The sequence below is a fragment of the Hippocampus zosterae genome, chromosome 13 (genome assembly GCF_025434085.1).
Source record: "Hippocampus zosterae strain Florida chromosome 13, ASM2543408v3, whole genome shotgun sequence".
In the NCBI taxonomy this organism is placed as follows: Eukaryota; Metazoa; Chordata; class Actinopteri; order Syngnathiformes; family Syngnathidae; genus Hippocampus; species Hippocampus zosterae.
In genome coordinates, this window is record NC_067463.1 from 2,549,207 (window position 1) to 2,566,424 (window position 17,218).

A 17,218-nucleotide genomic window follows, 5' to 3' on the forward strand; every position below is an offset into this window, starting at 1 on the left:
ATGGATTTGCATGGCCTGATAAGGGCACGTGCTCTGGGCTGATTCTTCTCACAGCTCTCCGGGGCCAAGGGTTTATCCTTTTACCACCCCGGAGGGTTGCTGTCTCTGATTGTTGACATTCGTTCTACAGATTTGTAGATTACTAGGGCTCACTACGTGGAGGTTGTCAACGTGTGTCTTTAGACATTAATTCAATACAGTACCTATATATCTTATAGCTAAACCCAAATGAAGCCCAACCATTGGTTGGTGTAATGTTTGGGGTGCTCTGTGGTCACATTTTGTGTTTAAAAAAAACAAAACAAAACCCATAGCTGCCTTAAATTAACAGCACCAGTAATTGCCAATATATCTTTATTCAGTCATCGTTCCACCACTATTTACAAGCTCAGAAGAATTGGAAATGTGGTTTGAACTGTAAAAGAAATTTGAAGTAACTCAAATTATAAAGCATATTACTCAAGATGTCAAATCATAGTTCTTGAAATTATTTCAGTAGTTCACCCCTGGCTCAAAGACAACCTGGTTACTTCTGCCAGTATGCTTGTCTCAAAAGATTAAACCATGCAAGTCGAAGTTCATATGCCCTGAAACCTAAACTAACTTGTAACCTTCCACGCCTTTAAGATAAGAAAACCTTTATTCGTCCCACACTTTGCATGATTGGAAGGATTCGCGCTTGTGGTTCTCACTACCGTCGCGATAGTCGCCGCTTCGATCCTCTCAGCAATGCTAACAAACAGGCACCCAGGGATCACTCATGTGTATCTGGAGTTGATTTTGCGGGAGTGTGATTGGCCAATGAATCAGCACACTTGCAGGGCACACAGAGACGAACAACCATTTGCGCTCACACTCACGCCTACGGACAATTTTGAGTGTTCTGTTTACCTGCTACGCATGTTTTTGAAATGTGGGAGGAAACTGCAGTGCCCAGAGAAAACCCATGCAGGCACGGGGAGAAGATCCACTCCAAACAGGAAGGCCGGAGCCGAAATTGTACCTTGCATCTTTGCACTGTGAAGTGGACGTGCTAACCAGTTGACCACCGTGTCACCCTACCCCAGTGATTTGGTTGATAAATAAATAAATAAATGGCAGAATAATGTGGAATTTAATGCCTTCTGATAGCTGGCCTCTCCGAGCGGGTTTCGTGAACTGGTGCAGCGACAAAGTTCAGTTAGTGGCAGAATCATCTGAAACAGATTTCTGACAGGCCCACTCTTGGCGCACACTATCATGATGGCCATGTTGCTGCAGAGAATCGTCTGGAGGTTGATCAACTCATGCTAAGTATGAAGTGAATGAAACATCAACAAATTAAAAACAAAATTCTGATAAACCTCTCATTCATGTCTGGCCAGCCCAGGTAAGCCCATGGGTAAAGGCCATCATGGGTTGGCCCTGCCCTATACATGCAACATACTAACACTGCAGTTAATACAGAAATAATCAAACACAAGATAAAACTCCCTTTAATATGCAATGAATCATTTTCAAGTAACCTTTTTTTTCTCTGTCTTTTTGTTAACAAAACAATACTGTATACAAACAACATTGCTACATCAATGTAAACAAGATATTTTTTAAAAAATGATTTGTATTGTGATAAAACCATTTATTTGCTGCTGAATTTCCCCCTTTTTTAAATTGCTCTTTTTTTCATTGACCAACCTTTACCATGCTCATGTTTAATATTCCAAAATTTGTTAAAACCAATGTGGCAATATAACATTCAAACGCCGATTTGTGCGTGCGTGTCGTTCCTATTTTCATTGTAACACTCGGATGTTGAGGTCAGCGGTTCAATGTTGAACTAACTGGTGGAGTCTCATGTGCACATCAGCCATGCATATTGATAACTGCATTCTTTTACTTATTAGTCTACATCATCAGTAAGAACGTTTACATTCGGTTATTCCAAATTATCAGCAGTAGGTTGGATTTTTCTGTTGTCGATACTGAAAGAAGCACAAAGAAGGCTGCTAAAATAGTATGTCATGCAATCTGTGTTTGTGTACACATCCAATGGAAATCAAGGAATCACAACATGAAGAGAAAGTGGGAAGACGGTGCTGAGGCGTGGGCACTAACTCAAGGCATCAGTGAGACAGTTCCTGCGCTGGCGAGAGGAGTGATAAGGTAGGACGCGGAAACAGAGGAGCAACAAGTCAAACGAAAATTCAGCTAAACAAAGGAAGTTATCAGGATGCTCTTTCCAAAACGGGGGACGAGGGGGGCACTGTTCATTTGTGTTTGCAGTTCTGTAAAAGCCTCAACACATAACCTAACCATGGGCTCTTTGAAGAGGCTGAGGACAAGAGAGACTGTGTGTGTGTGTGTTGTGTACACACGTGTGCCAGATCTGTGAGTGGCTGGGCAGGCAGAGTGGAAAAGAGTCTATGACAAGATATTGGACATGAACTCATAGAAGCGCTTGGAGTACTGCTCCGGGTTCACCGTCGAGATCTCTGCCCCTGCCTGGAAAACACGAGTCAGGGAATGAGAAAGAGGGACCAAACGGATGAAAAGGAAACTTGGAAGATGATCCTGCCAATGACATTCTTTCATTAACTTCCTCACTTCTAACAAACCAAATAAGATATCCTTTATTTGTCCCACACTGGCGAAATTTACAGTCTACAGCAAAACTGGGGGGTAGAAAGAAGAAAAACAACGTGTTTGCATTCACAAAAATAAACGTTTCAGTTTCAATGTACACAGTTCAATTAAGTGCAATATAAATATAGATACTCTCTGCTCTGCTATTTACAATTGTTTTTCACGTAAATGCAGCAAAAGCGGCATTTACTGATCACTGGTATTGCATAATCTGCGCAATCTAGCGGGCAACATCACGTGAGATGATGTTACCCGAGCGAACGTCTGGCACAGAGTGCGTTCTTCAGTCCCCCCTCGCTAAATACAATACAATTAGCATGGCTCGTCTGTCTTTCACTGGTTACCGAGGCCCCTGTCCTCTTTTTGTGATGATACTTGTAAGAAGTGTTGCTCATTCACTGGCATGGAGGAGATGCTTAGTAATTTGTGCTGCGCTGAGACCAGACGTGAAACGGAACTTGCGGCTCTGCATCGTGTTTAGCCAAATTAGCGAGCCAGACGTAGCTTGGAAGGAGCTGGGTCAGGGCAAAATAGGATGCAACAAGCACTCCTTGATATGAACAGCTGAAAGCAGTGTGGCTGAAAGACTTTTCAATGTGGACATGATATATACCTGTATACATTTTTAAAACAATATCGTGTTAATTTAATCGCATTCATGAAAGGCATTCTGGTCAGGGTGGCCCGACACCATGCCGTATTGGACGCCATTCATGTCAGATGATGGAATTTTTTTCTTTTCTTCAAATATCCAGAAAAATCTGTGTTATGGGTGTAACAAAGTAGCGTTCATTGATTTCCATGATTAAATACATCCGATATGTAACATTCGGCACTTGTCAAGTGGGTTAACGGTTCATTGAGGCATCTTTCCGAAGCATTTGTAGAATTTGAATAACCTTTACGCCAAGTATTCCCGGATCATTTCACTCTGAAATTTCCTAAGCAAATTATTGTTGAATATCTGAGTAACCAAACGGCAAGATGCTGCTTAATGTCATCTTACGTAACCAGATCCGGACCAAAGCGAACTAAAAAGTCATGACGCTCACCCCGTGTTTCACAGTTTTGGCAGCATGTGCAGCTTTTTTCTTCGCATCGTAATGTGTGAGGATGTCGATGATCGCCATGAAGTACACCTCCTTTTTGACAGAACCTGGGGGAGGGGGGGGGGACTCATCAGGTGGTTCTACTTTCATAAAAAATGAGTTTTAATTATGATGGATTGGCTCAGTGGGTAAAAAAAAAACATGTTAACACTATTTCAGCAAATGCAAAGAAAGAGCAAGTGATATGCAAAAATAGAAGAGCGTAAAAAGTTCCTGCTGACTGTCATGGCTCTTGATTGCGTAAACATCAACGGAGGGGTCAAAGTCCCCGGGCCCAAAGAAGCCACAGTTGACGGGGTTTCCTGGGCTGTCGGGTGGTGTGCCAAAGGAGCCAGTGAGCACGCCTCCACCCATTCCGTCATTCTCATACTCTTCCTCATCGGCACCAGCCTCCACATCCATCTCCTCCTGCTCGGCTCGATCCACATCGTGGATCCCCACGAGAAGACTGTAATCCATGATCTTCAGAGTGGCCAGGAACTGAAACACACACACCATTGCATTTTGTGGACTCCAATCAATTTGCAGGGCCGTATTTCGGGGGGGGGGGGGGGGGGGGATTAAAAACAAAAACTCCTTGCTTCACGGCGTAAACAGCAAATGTCAGCCGTGCTTCCGACAAATTTACCTCAACATCATGTTTTAGCTTGTCCAAGAAGTACTTCTTGTTGTCGTCTCCTATTTGCAGCTTGTGGCCTTCATTCAGGAAGTCGTTGTCTTTGAAAGTGGGGAGCTCTTTCGCCTGAGGAGAGCAGACGATAGGGCATGCAAAATTTTCTTTGCATCCGTCTTCAACAAACATCAACAAATTCCAGTTTGTCCGCACAAACACCACTCCCTGATCAAACGAACGCTCATCGAAAATAGATCAAAATTCATTGCTTCCATTTGTTGTCTTATTTAATTTTTTTCGGGGTGGTGGGGGGGATCAAATGTACCTTTTCCTTGTCACTTGCTTCCCTTGAGACCGTGGAACCCTAAAAGAAGAAATATCGGTATAAATAGACATGACAGAAATAGATGATAACACAAGGAGCATGATTCGTGGGTTCACGTCAGACTTTCTGAAAAGGCATTGCCATGAAAGAAATCTGAAATTGGGGGCGGGCCACAACGTTCACGACTGCTGGCAGTGAAGCCACGATGAAACAAGAAAAGGAAAAACGGAAAAATACAGTACAGCACCGTTGTCGATAACTCCCATTGGGTTTGTTGGTTTTGGAAGGCGTTAATCAGATACAGACTCCAATGCGACAAAAGTTTGTGGAGACCTCAGTGCTGTCCATTCGGGATGGACATAATTCAGACCTCAAAATATGATTTAGATTGCAAAACCACCATCATTGCAACAGCATTTTGGATTTGGGCAGGGTATGACTGCAAATAAATGATTGCAGATTAAGCACAGACTGTGCAAACAAAAAGAAATGCATTGTGACGATCGTTGCCACCATCCATTTTCTGATTCGCTGATGCTCACAAAGGTCACGTGGCGTGCTGGAGCCTATCCCAGCTGTCTTCAAGCAGTAGGCGGGGGACACCGTGAATCGGTCGCCAGCCAATCGCAGGGCACACAGAGACAAACAACTAGGCCTGCCATGCATGTTTTTGTAATGTGGGAGGAAACTGGAGGACCCGGAGAAAACCCACGCAGGCCCGGGGAGAACATGCAAACTCCACACAGGGAGGCCGGAGCTGGAATTGAACCTGGTACCGCTGCACTGTGAGGCCGACGTGCTAACCAGTCGACCCCTAGGCCGCCCTTCTGTCTCCGATTCATTGAACGTGAAATCCCATGTAGAGTAAGGTTGCTGCCTCTATAGAATTTCCTCCCAGAATTGCGGTTTGGAGGGAAACTGATAAAACTGGAAAACTTGGGGACTGATTCTAAATTGCAATAAAAAAACATTGACAGGATTCTTTAGTGTTTTTCTTTCCTGCAATTTGCAAGCAGACACAAATGTGTCATTAATCTCATTTTTTTGACTCTCTCTTTGGACTTCCATGAACGACAGTTACGTCTTCTTCAGTTCCACTGCACATCATTGTTCAACGCTAAATGCTACCACCACCGGGCAGCAAAACAAGTGAACATTTTCTCACACTAACTACATCTTAACATGCACTTTTAGCTTCAAGCAGGTCACATAAATGACTTCAAGAAATCACACAAACTCGCAAGTGTGGATTACAGTAAACAAAGCACCGACTGTACTACCTCAAAATATCAAACTTCATGTCTCATGAAACATGATACTGAAACGTGGACCGCACTTCTTAAACATTCAACTTCTCAACCATCGAGAAGATAAATAAAATAGAGGTGTATAAAAATGTACGTCTATCGAGCTCCGGTCAGTCACATCACACGTACAGCGTGCTGCAGTGAAGGGAACGTATGATTATATGACGCTTAAATGACACAACAGCTTCCGATTTCAAAAGTGCCAGCAGGCATCACAAGCTGCACCGGTGCCTGATCAATTTCATGAGAAGTCAAATCTTTTCACTCATGAAATCGGACAATGCAACATCTGGCCAAGTCAAGGCAGATGTCTTTATGCCCTTAAAATTATGCGATCAGTGAAAACTTTGCAGGGTGGGGCGAGGGGCCTTCCATTTTCAAATGATTTGACCGGAGGATGCGTTTTCATTGGTCGCCGCTCAAGTCGTGCGCACAGAGATGGAAAACTCAAGAAAAATTGAGCAGAATGAGCACGCTTTTTTATTCCAGCATTGATGCTGCTGCTTGCAGTAAAGCCCTCTGCTCCCATTGACCTTTCAACTTGCAGTCTTTACAATTAGCAAATTGCATTTTGTCATGCATTTCATCGTTCAGCCCTAATATTAAGGTGAAACGTGAAAACTCATTCAGAACTCGCCAATGAATATCCAGTTTGGGCAAACAGGATTTGCAAATGAGATGGAGAGAAAGAGCTTAATTGATTCGTATGCTTCTATCCTCATGGTGCAGGTCGTGGTTCGAGAGCGGGTTAGTGACCTGCATATCACGTATGTGGCTGCTGCGCTAACCTGTGTTAAAAATTTGAGAAATAACAGGCAGACACACATGAGCACGCTCACCAAATTACCTTGAGGTCGTATTTGCGATGAACAGTGAGGTGATGGCTGAAGACATTCCGGGTCACGACCATGTACGTCTCCACCCCGTCCACTGTAAGCCTGTACATACCCAGAAATTGAGGGAGCAGCGTGTTGCCGTGACACTCCACTATAAACTGCGGATAACGGAAAGTAGAGAGGTACAGCTAAGACACAAAGAGTGGCAGTGAGGTACCAAAGACACAGAATCAAGTTAATTATTCTCCCAAGTGCTATATTGTTTAAACTTTAAAGCAAGGGTGCCCAACGAGTGGGTCCCGATCGACAGTAGCTCGCGGAATGGTCCCAAATTGATCGCAATGGGTGTGTGTGTGTGTGTGTGTGTGTGTGTGTGCAATTGCAGCTTGTGATCAGAGCTGTTGCGATGTTGCCTTTATTATTAGTATTATTATTATTATCAGGCAAAGTGCGTTTTGTGTACAATTCACCAATGGCACTGGCAAAGAATGGCAATCTGGAGTGCCAGGAGAAGCATTTTAAAACAGTATACGTGAGCTGGGATTGTGAACATGCTGTAAAAGCGCATCCCACAACTCAGCGTCAGGTCTTGATAAAGGCAGGCAGTGATTTTCACTAACTCATGGGTCTAGTTTTGTTTGTTTTTTGGTGGCTATTGCTCATCAGGGCATGTGTGCGTCTGCGCGCGTGTGCGGTAACGGGTCGAACGCGGGAGGTTGGTTGATGGAAAGGCAGATTTTTGGTCAAAAGAGGTTGGGCACCCCTGGTTTAAAGGCACATTCAGAAAATGAAAATTCTTCCAGGCTCGATTTCAACTTCCAAAATATCCGCCCAACAGTAAATGTCAGCATAAAACGCTGTCAAGCAAATTCAACGGCGAGCAAGAATTCTACCTGGTGGTATTTTTTGAGGATGTTGTGCATCTCAGCGATGTCCTCACTGGACACAGTTTTGATTACAAATCGATGGTCGTAACTGGAGAGGAAGCGATTACCAAAACGACCCTGGGAGTCGCTGTTGAGGGGAGCGCTTCGCGTGAGAGAGTTCTGCGAGAGAGAACAACAGATTTCCTTCAAGACCTCGCCGATAAGTGCAGGAGCTCATCCGATTACAAAATGACTTCTTGTCACTTAGCGCTTACCTGGTAGTCTTGGTCATCGATGCAAAATCTCTCCCTCAAGTTTCGGAACACCATGGGACAATATTCTTTGAACTTAAAGCGACTAGGAAGGTTTTCTCTGACAAGGGACAAGTCACACAGCAAAGCGATGTTACCTTTGCTCGTTTCGTCCGACTCTTGCACATTATTGCAAATCTTTTTTTTTTGCGCCTTTTGGATAAGAATATGACTTTGACGCTTTGCCAACATCCCATTCAAAAGGAGATTCAAAAAAACATTTGTGACATGTGACGAGGAAGCAGTACACTTTTGTCACTCTGGAAGGGGAGGAAGACATTCACTGTGCACTTCATTAGACACACCCACACTAATGCTTTTCCAATTGATGTTTTTGGTCTGTTTAACCCCTTCACGGACAGCGGTTACTCCAGTGGACAGCTTATCACGTTATTAGGGGACAGTTTATCATTATTGGTGCATGAAAGGGTTCAAGAGAAAATGCCCAGTTTTGAGAGACACAGAAACATTTAGGCCGCATATTATGGTCAATTACAGACTTGTGAATTGATGCTGTGCAAATGGTTGGATGTCTGGAGGACCACGCCACATCAAACCAAACAACCCAGTAAATCTCGTGAGCTGCCCCTTTCCGAAATTGTGCCTGTGAGCGAGCAATTCTAAATTTCACCAGATTGTGCTGCAACATAGCAGCAGAGGTAAAGGTAAGCATAGCTGCATGGAGTTTTGTTGGTAGCACAAATTGCCATTAACTTCTGAAAATTTGAATATATTTGATAGGTGGGGCGATTGCAGAGGCTTGCGTGTGCATCGCAATTCACACTTTTTTAGACTCTTGGCTCAACATGCAGCTACCCATGGCTTCGCCTTTTGTCATAATGCAAAGAAAAATGGGGCTGGCCATTGGCAAAGCAGTTACATGGGGCAGTGACTTATGAGACAGGGCGGCCTTTTCAAAAGCAAATAATCTCAGAAAGGCAAAAAAATGTGCAGTGTAAAGTATGTTACGATTCTTGGTCCCTGGAAATGTTGAAAGCATGCAAATTCTTTTCGTTCCTCCAGAGTGCTGTCAGGCTGCTGAATAAAAATAATAATTATAATAATAATAATTGAATGATGTGAAAAACAATTGTAAATAGCACTGCGATTTATCCATTTTGTATTTATATTGCACTTAATTGAACGGTGTTTGTTTGTTTTTTCTTCTTTCTACCCACACTCTTGCTGATGTAGGCTGTAAATTTCCCCAGTGTGGGACAAATAAAGGATATCTTATCTTATCAAATTAGGTGTTTTATATGGTAGGAAAAACAACATCTTTCCTTTGATTGGGCTGTAGAAAAGGTTCGCGACTAAAATTCGAGCTTCCTTTTCTGGGAGGGGCATTGGATGGTACGTGTACCGTTTCCCAACAACAAAATGGAGGATTACGAAAGAATGGTTACAGAAAACATGAAATATTTGACACTGTGGTCATATTGGAGGAAATCTGACTCATTCTGACCATTTCAGGCACAGAAGCAGTCAAACACTTCTGAAAAATATTTTTTTAAGTGGTTGCCGTCTACTGTTTTCTCAGAAGTGCCTTTATGGGCAACAAGAGCATAGGAACATCAATGTACCTACTTGTTAAATAGGTGGTTGTCCACTTTGATCTTACTGTAGGCTTTAAAATCATCTGGCATCAGCATGACTGGTACAGGCACATTACTTAACTCGTTAACCTGACGGAGGAAAACAGCAATGGATCAGACAGCTGGGAGAAAGAGAGAAATAGAAACAGATATTGTCGGCAGTGTAAGAATAATACATAGATCAAAGAAAGAACATGAAAATGATCCCCTGCTGAAAAGTAAAATGCAAGTTGAACAATGTCTTGCACGCGTTCACCAAGAGTCATTCAGAGCAAGCTGTTGTCAATAGAAATGATGACGTTGTGCTCCAACAGGACTTGAAAAAAGCCTTAGTTCAGTCGCAGACAGTACAATTTCAACTCAACTAACAATTCACACGCAACCACGATCTTTCAATCCCCATAGAGTTCCTGAAATGCACAACTGCAAGATTACAGGAAATGTTTCACCACATCCGTGGAGGTTCTGCTTTGGCTTGAGAGTCTATCAATCCATTATTTGGTCAAACCAACAACCATTCATTCATTCATCTTCCGAGCCGCTTGATCCTCACTAGGGTCGCAGGGCGTGCTGGAGCCTATCCCAGCTGTCTTCGGGCAGTAGGCGGGGGACACCCTGAATCAGTTGCCAGCCAATCGCAGGGCACACAGAAAGGAACAACCATTCGCACTCACACTCACACCTAGGGACAATTTAGAGTGTTCAATCAGCCTGCCACGCATGTTTTTGGAATGTGGGAGGAAACCGGAGCACCCGGAGAAAACCCACGCAGGCCCGGGGAGAACACGCAAACACCACACAGGTAGGCCGGAGATGGACCTCTGCACTGTGAAGCCGACGTGCTAACCACTGGACTACCGGGCCGCCCAAACCAACAACCAAAAGTCCAAATTTGAAATGGGTATCAGGGTCAAATTTGACCATTTGTATAATAATAATAATAATAAAAACATATCTTTTCATTTGCATAATACTGAAACAAGCTATTAGGGTATTCGTGTAGATCAACATTGGATTGGTCACATTGAATTTGGCTTCACATTGTATTGGTCACATAATTTCTGTAGGTAGCAAACTTTGCAGTACTCATGTTGTGGCATAACACAACATATTTACTATTCAAGACAAAACATTGAAAGGTAAAATGAATTGCGCTGCCATGTGAAAAGACGTCTTTCAAAACACTTGCTGATGACCACCAAAGAAATACAGCTCCACTATTTCAAAGAAAATCATATTCAGCCGTGATGTTCTGAAACAATTAAAAAAACAAAACGGACAGACTGTGGAGTGCAACCAAATGCAAACATTCCCATTTTATTGCCATTAGATTTTAAAATGTTCTCCAAACTTTTAAAAATGTACCAACCAAATCCATAATCTTAGCTGAGCACCAAAATACTGCCTCTTATCTTCAAGCTTCAAAATGCAACCTATTGCTGATGAGAAGATGAAATCTTGCCGTCTGATGGCTGCCTGCTCACACCACAGATCAAACTTGTTCATGAGCTGCAGCCACAGAGCCACTCCCAAAGTTCATCCACAGAATATCAGAGATGCAATTTACAAAAAAAATAAATATCACCCCATGCTTTGATACAATAACCGATACAAAGTGCATTGCGTGCAATAAACTGGCAGACCTGCATGGGCACTTTTCACCATTTAAAATAAAATTGCTTATTAGACAGCCTGCAACATTTGCTATTAATACCGTGCGTCTTACTCGGCTCAACTTAATGTGACTGTGATGCATGGTCACCAGCTACATTTAGAACAGCTGCGCAATCATACAAGATTCAACACAAGTGCTGTATCCATGAATTTGTTTTTTTTGGTGAACAACGGTATTGATATTTTTAACAGTGACAGTACAGGTTTAGCCGATTGCTCTGCGGTTTATGCAAGTATAGGGCAGATCCCTGTTGTTATAATTAAGCTGAGGTTGACAACATCACACTCAAAACCAGTAAGTAGTAATAATTAACATAACAAAGCGATTGACAACTGTCTTTTCTTTTTTTGTGTGTGTGTGTGGATCTGCACCCAAATTTAGATTTGTTTTTCCTTTTCTTCTGCCACATACAGTACATACATAGTTGGGTTGGCAATGAGGCTGGAAACAACTGTTCACAGAAAGCATAAAGCATAATTTTCGGGCCCAATTAATTGGATTGTTTTGATTTTGATTGACACTGTCAGAGAGGTATTCATTCGCGTGTGTGATTGTAATTTGCAGTGGTGTTGAAGAGCACTGCATGAAGGTGATTATTTTAGTAACCTATTTATTCAAATGATAGGCGAATCGTTATAAGAGTCACATATGATGTTGACTGGTCACACAACAATCGATGGCCATGTCAAGACATTCTCTTTCACACCTATAAAAAAAGTCTTCAGTTATGGCATGTTTTTGGAATGTACAAGGTAGCTGGAGAAAAATTCACCCAATTACAGTCTAAACACTTGTATTTTTTTTTATTAAAAAAAACAACTTTAGTTTATTATGTATAGCATCCATCCTAATTGGGGTTATTGTTCTGATATTTTTAGGAGGTTAAAGTGGGCATGAGTAGTGACATCTACATAAAGTTTGGTGGTGACTGATCAGTTTTTACGCTTTTTCTGTGCCTATGAACAGAAAACCATTGACTGCGCACAGCATCTTTAATATATTAGTTATTATTTGATATAGGGCTGCAACTAATGATTATATCTTATCTCTCTTATTTGATCAATGAATCCGTGAATCAGATTCTTTTAAAGCATGTTTTAATTTCCACCCCTTTATTAAAAAACAGGACATAATTTCAAATTAACAGTGCAGAAAAAAAATAATTATGGTTCAGTTGCTTGTCTAGTTCCTAATGTGAGAAAATAGGCAAAAAAAAACTGTTTTTGAAAGTAAAAGCAAGTATTTTATTTGGATTCAACACAAAGCTAAACAATTTGCTTTCATTGAGGACTACAGAAATCAGATACTTGCTGCAGAGAAACTGACATTTTGAGCAAATTGGGCAATTATTTTAATATTTTAAAAAAGGTACCCGAATGATTAACTGATCATCTAAAATTATAATAATACATTTTATTTATAAGTGCCTTTCAAAACACTCAAGGACAATTATCGATGAGTTGTCGATTAACTGATTCATTGTTGGACTTCTATTTTGATATTTTCACAGGGTGAAGTGGGCATGATTAGGATGTCCACGCAAATTTGGGTTATAACCGATCACAGTACTCAGACATTAATGCATTCAGGTATTTCAGTACTAAGCAGACTGTCCCGGATAAAACACGAACTTCCTACACGAAGCCCGGGGCTGAGAGTTGAACCCTGAACCTCATATTTGTGAGATAGGTGTGCTTACAACGCATCAATCATGTTGCCTCTTCAAGGGGAAACACCTTAAAATAGCTCCGACCACAGGGAAGGTTCAGGCAATATCACGTTTGGAAGAGCGGGCAAACTTGATGCATCTCTTCCATTATCTATTATGAAGCATGCGCGGGTGTACCTAATGAAGTGTCCATTGAGTGTCGATTAAAAACAGAAGTCCTTCTACAGCAGCGTAAGCGAAAATGAGAACCCTGCAGCTCCAGCTGCCGGTCACACCCCTCCCACAATGCCTGCACATTCGGCGACAGCACTCCAGTCAATAGCACGGACAACATACGCAAAAGGTTTGGAATTCAAATTTGCAACCAACTGAGGACGAGCTCAGTGTTGTATATTAATCTGCAGAGTGGCACATACAAAAGACACACGGATGCAACAGCCAAACTACCGTGCAACGGGGTGACAATTGAAACCGTCTTGCACCCTCCGAAGCACACAAGCGTCACAATAAAACGGACATATCAGTCGATGAATTACGCTCACATCGTCCTGGTTTTAGAGGAGTGCAAGTGATTAACAGACAAGCTAAATCTAAACAGCAACATAAACACACCACTCAAAAGTCAATCGAAGCACTTTAAAAAAAAAAAAAGAAAAAAGAAAAGTTACCGTGTGATTCACACCCCACATTAAAACGCTGAGGATGGGTTCGCTTGCACGAAACAGTTTCACTTTCTGTCCTATAAAATGCTTTTTTTTCGTCTTGGTTTTGCTAGCGTTGACAGGCGCTGCGCTGCTGCAGTTGGATGACATGTCTCGGACTGGGAATTCAGAACACACGCCACGGCATTCACAGTCGTTCGGAGCTTCTAACAGCACCCCATCGCTCCCTCAAAAAAATCGGAAAGTGAACAGCTTTAAAAAAAAAATTAAGTGCATTGTGCTCGTCGTTCAACTCGAAGCGTGTCTCTGTCTAGGAACAGTCTGGTTGGGAGTCAGGGGTAGTCGAGCATTTTGCGCCGTCACTACCCTTCCTCCTCCGAACAGGCCTCGGGTCCACACAGCAGCTAGCTGGCCATCAGGCTACAGCGGGCGTTGCGTCATAAAAACAACCCAACACGGTAAACATTAGTCCAACAGCTCTTCTTGTCCCTCTCTTAATATTTATAGCCCACAGCCCATGTGACACGGGTTCACTTTGAATTCAGTAATCTCATCCTGATGCGCCTAAAATTGTTGTCAGTTATCGCCAACCAGCGTTGGTTCGTGGTCTCCTCAAGATGGCGTCTTACGCGTTTCGGTCAACAGCGCCCCCAAGCAGCCCGCCGAGTGAACTGCTGGGACTCCCACTCACCTTGATCAGAGGCAACAAACCTTTTCAGAATGTTTGTAAACAACTGGCATATATGCGTAACGATGTCTGACTAAAATTACACCACTGACAAAACGTCGTTGTGTTTCAGTTTGCGTTCTAAATTTAGGTTGTTGTTATTTTTCATTTACTTAAACAACATAAAGTTATGCGGCATAATGTGGGTGAGGAAGATAACATGAGTGAGCAGTTCTGCAGACAAGACTGCTTGGTGACGACACTTGGAACTCAACTTCCATCGTCGGTTTTGTGGTAGGCATTTTTGTCATAGGTAGTAAAATGTGTCTGAATCATTCAGCAAAACAATGCCTGTTGCTAATGTCAGCTCAGTGGTCAGCTTTTCATTTTATTTTAAAGTTCAATTGTAAAGTAATTTCAGAAAATTACTTTATACTTTACAAATGAAATATTTTATGTCACAAGTAAAGTAAATAAATAAAAGAAAATAATTAAAGCATACCTCTCCGTGAGCCGTCACCTTACCGTGGTGGAGGGGTTTGTGTGTCCCAATGATCCTAGGAGCTAAGTTGTCAGGGGCTTTATGCCCCTGGCAGGGTCACCCATGGCAAACAGGTCCTAGGTGACGGACCAGACAAAGCACGGCTCACAAAGCCCCTTATGAAAAATAAAATCGATGATACTCAGTTTCCCTTGCCCGGACGCGGCTCACCGGGCCCCCCCCCCCTGGAGCCAGGCCTGGAGGTGGGGCTCGTTGGTGAGCGCCTGGTGGCCGGGCCTACACCCATGGGGCCCGGCCGGGCTCAGCCCGAAGAGGCAATGTGGGTCCCCCTTCTCATGGTCTCACCAGCCGTGGGAGGGGTCAACGGGATCGGGTGCATGCGAGCTGGGCGGCTGCCAAAGGCGGGGACCCTGGCGGTCCGATCCTCAGCTGCAGAAGCTCGCTCTTGGGACATGGAATAATAATAATAATAATACATTTTATTTATAATGTCACCTCTCTGGCAGGGAAGGAGCCAGAGCTGGTGTTTGAGGCAGAGAAGTTCCGACTTGATATAGTCGGACTTGCCTCCACACACAGCCTGGGTTCTGGTTTCAGTCCTCTCGAGAGGGGTTGGACTCTCTACCACTCTGGAGTTGCTCACTGTGAGAGGCGCAGAGCAGGTGTGGGCATGCTTATTGCGCCCCGGCTCAGTGCCTGTACATTGGGGTTCACACCGGTGGACGAGAGGGTTGCATCCCTCCGCCTGCGGGTGGGGGGAAGGGTCCTGACTGTTGTTTGTGCATATGCATCAAACAGCAGCTCAGCATACCCACCCTTTTTGGAGTCCTTGGAGGGTGTGCTGGAGAGTACTCCTGCTGGGGACTCCCTTGTTCTACTGGGGGACTTCAATGCTCACGTGGGCAATGACAGCGAGACCTGGAGGGGCGTGATTGGGAGGAACGCCCCCCCCCGATCAGAACTCGAGTGTTTTGTTATTGGACTTCTGTGCTCGTCACGGACTGTCCATAACGAACACCTTGTTCAAACATAAGGGTGTCCACATGTGCACTTGGCACCAGGACACCCTAGGCCGGACCTTGTGGTTGTATCATCGGTTTTGCGGCCGCATGTTCTGGACACTCGGGTGAAGAGAGGGGTGGAGCTGTCAACTGATCACCACCTGGTGGTGAGTAGGCTCCGGTGGTGGGGGAAGATGCCGGTCCATCCTGGCAGACCTAAACGTATTGTGAGTGTTTGTTGGGAGCGTCTGGCGGAATCCCCTGTTAGAAGGAGTTTCAACTCCCACCTGCGACAGAGCTTTTGCTTGGACAACGTCCCAAGCATCTATCATGATTTACGCCAAGTGTTTAGTAAGGATCGTGCTCAATCCCTACCTCCACACAGACCTTACGACTGTGCCATCGACTTGCTGACTAACGTCCCTCTACCGAGTTCTCGACTTTATCAGGTTTCACAGCCAGAACAAGAGGCTTTAAGGGAATACATTGATAGTTCACTCTCGGCTGGCCTCATTAGGCCATCTAAGTCCCCATTGGGGGCTGGGTTCTTCTTTATTGAAAAGAAAGACAAGTCGTTACGACCATGTGTAGACTATCGGGGACTAAATGAGATCACCATAAAAAACAAATATCCTCTTCCACTATTGGATTCTGCATTTGCCCTCCTCCAATCAGCATCCGTTTTCTCAAAACTAGATCTACGCAGTGCTTACCATTAGGTCCGCATTAGGGAGGGGGACGAATGGAAGACTGCTTTCAAGACACCATTGGGCCATTTTGAATATTTAGTCATGCCTTTTGGGTTTACCAACGCTCCTGCCGTGTTTCAAAGTTTAATCAACGACGTGTTGAGAGATTTTTTGAACGTGTTTTGTTTTGTTTACCTAGATGACATATTGATATTTTCAAGGACAATCAAGGAACATCAACACCACGTCAGGCTGATTTTGCAACGTCTAATGGAAAATCGTCTTTTTCTCAAAGCAGAGAAATGTGAGTTTCACGTCGAGTCCATTTCATTCCTTGGGTTCATCGTGGAGAAGGGCCAGCTGAGAGCCGATCCTGCCAAGATTAAAGCAGTGGTGGAATGGCCGACACCCGCTACGAGGAAGCAGTAACAACGTTTCTTGGGGTTCACTAATTTCTAACGTCGTTTTATTCGTAATTACAACCAGAAAGCACTTCCATTGACCCGGTTGACGTCCGTCAAAGTCCCGTTTCGGTGGGATTTAGAGGCCGACAGGGCGTTTGCCGAATTAAAGAGGTCATTCACGAAGCCACCCGTGTTGCAACACCCTAACCCTGATATTCCGTTTGTAGTAGAGGTGGACGCTTCGGATTCAGGAGTGGGGGCTGTGCTATCTCAGCGTTCACCAGTCGACCAGAGGATCCACCCTTGCGCCTTCTTTTCACGACGTCTCAGTCCTGCTGAAGCCCACTATGATGTGAGAAATCGAG

General features: G+C 43.7%; 1 protein-coding gene across 2 annotated transcripts; it reads right to left on the minus strand.

Moving 5' to 3' along the window:
• Positions 1-1,459: 1,459 nt before the first annotated feature.
• Positions 1,460-14,236, minus strand: LOC127613006 (phosphatidylinositol 5-phosphate 4-kinase type-2 beta-like). 2 transcript variants are annotated; one of them, XM_052083892.1, is made up of 11 exons: positions 13,597-13,745; positions 13,106-13,217; positions 9,577-9,674; positions 7,954-8,050; positions 7,706-7,858; positions 6,824-6,970; positions 4,670-4,708; positions 4,360-4,473; positions 3,953-4,211; positions 3,675-3,778; positions 1,460-2,481 (listed from the first exon to the last, which is right to left on the minus strand). In XM_052083892.1, exons 3-11 carry the CDS (start codon positions 9,639-9,641, stop codon positions 2,401-2,403), a joined length of 1,059 nt encoding a protein of 352 aa, XP_051939852.1. In that variant the 5' UTR covers positions 9,642-9,674; positions 13,106-13,217; positions 13,597-13,745; the 3' UTR covers positions 1,460-2,400. The 2 variants fall into 2 exon arrangements, with proteins under 2 accessions (XP_051939852.1, XP_051939851.1); XM_052083891.1 differs by lacking the exon at positions 13,106-13,217 and having other exon boundaries at positions 13,597-14,236.
• Between the last annotated feature and the right edge of the window lie 2,982 nt (positions 14,237-17,218).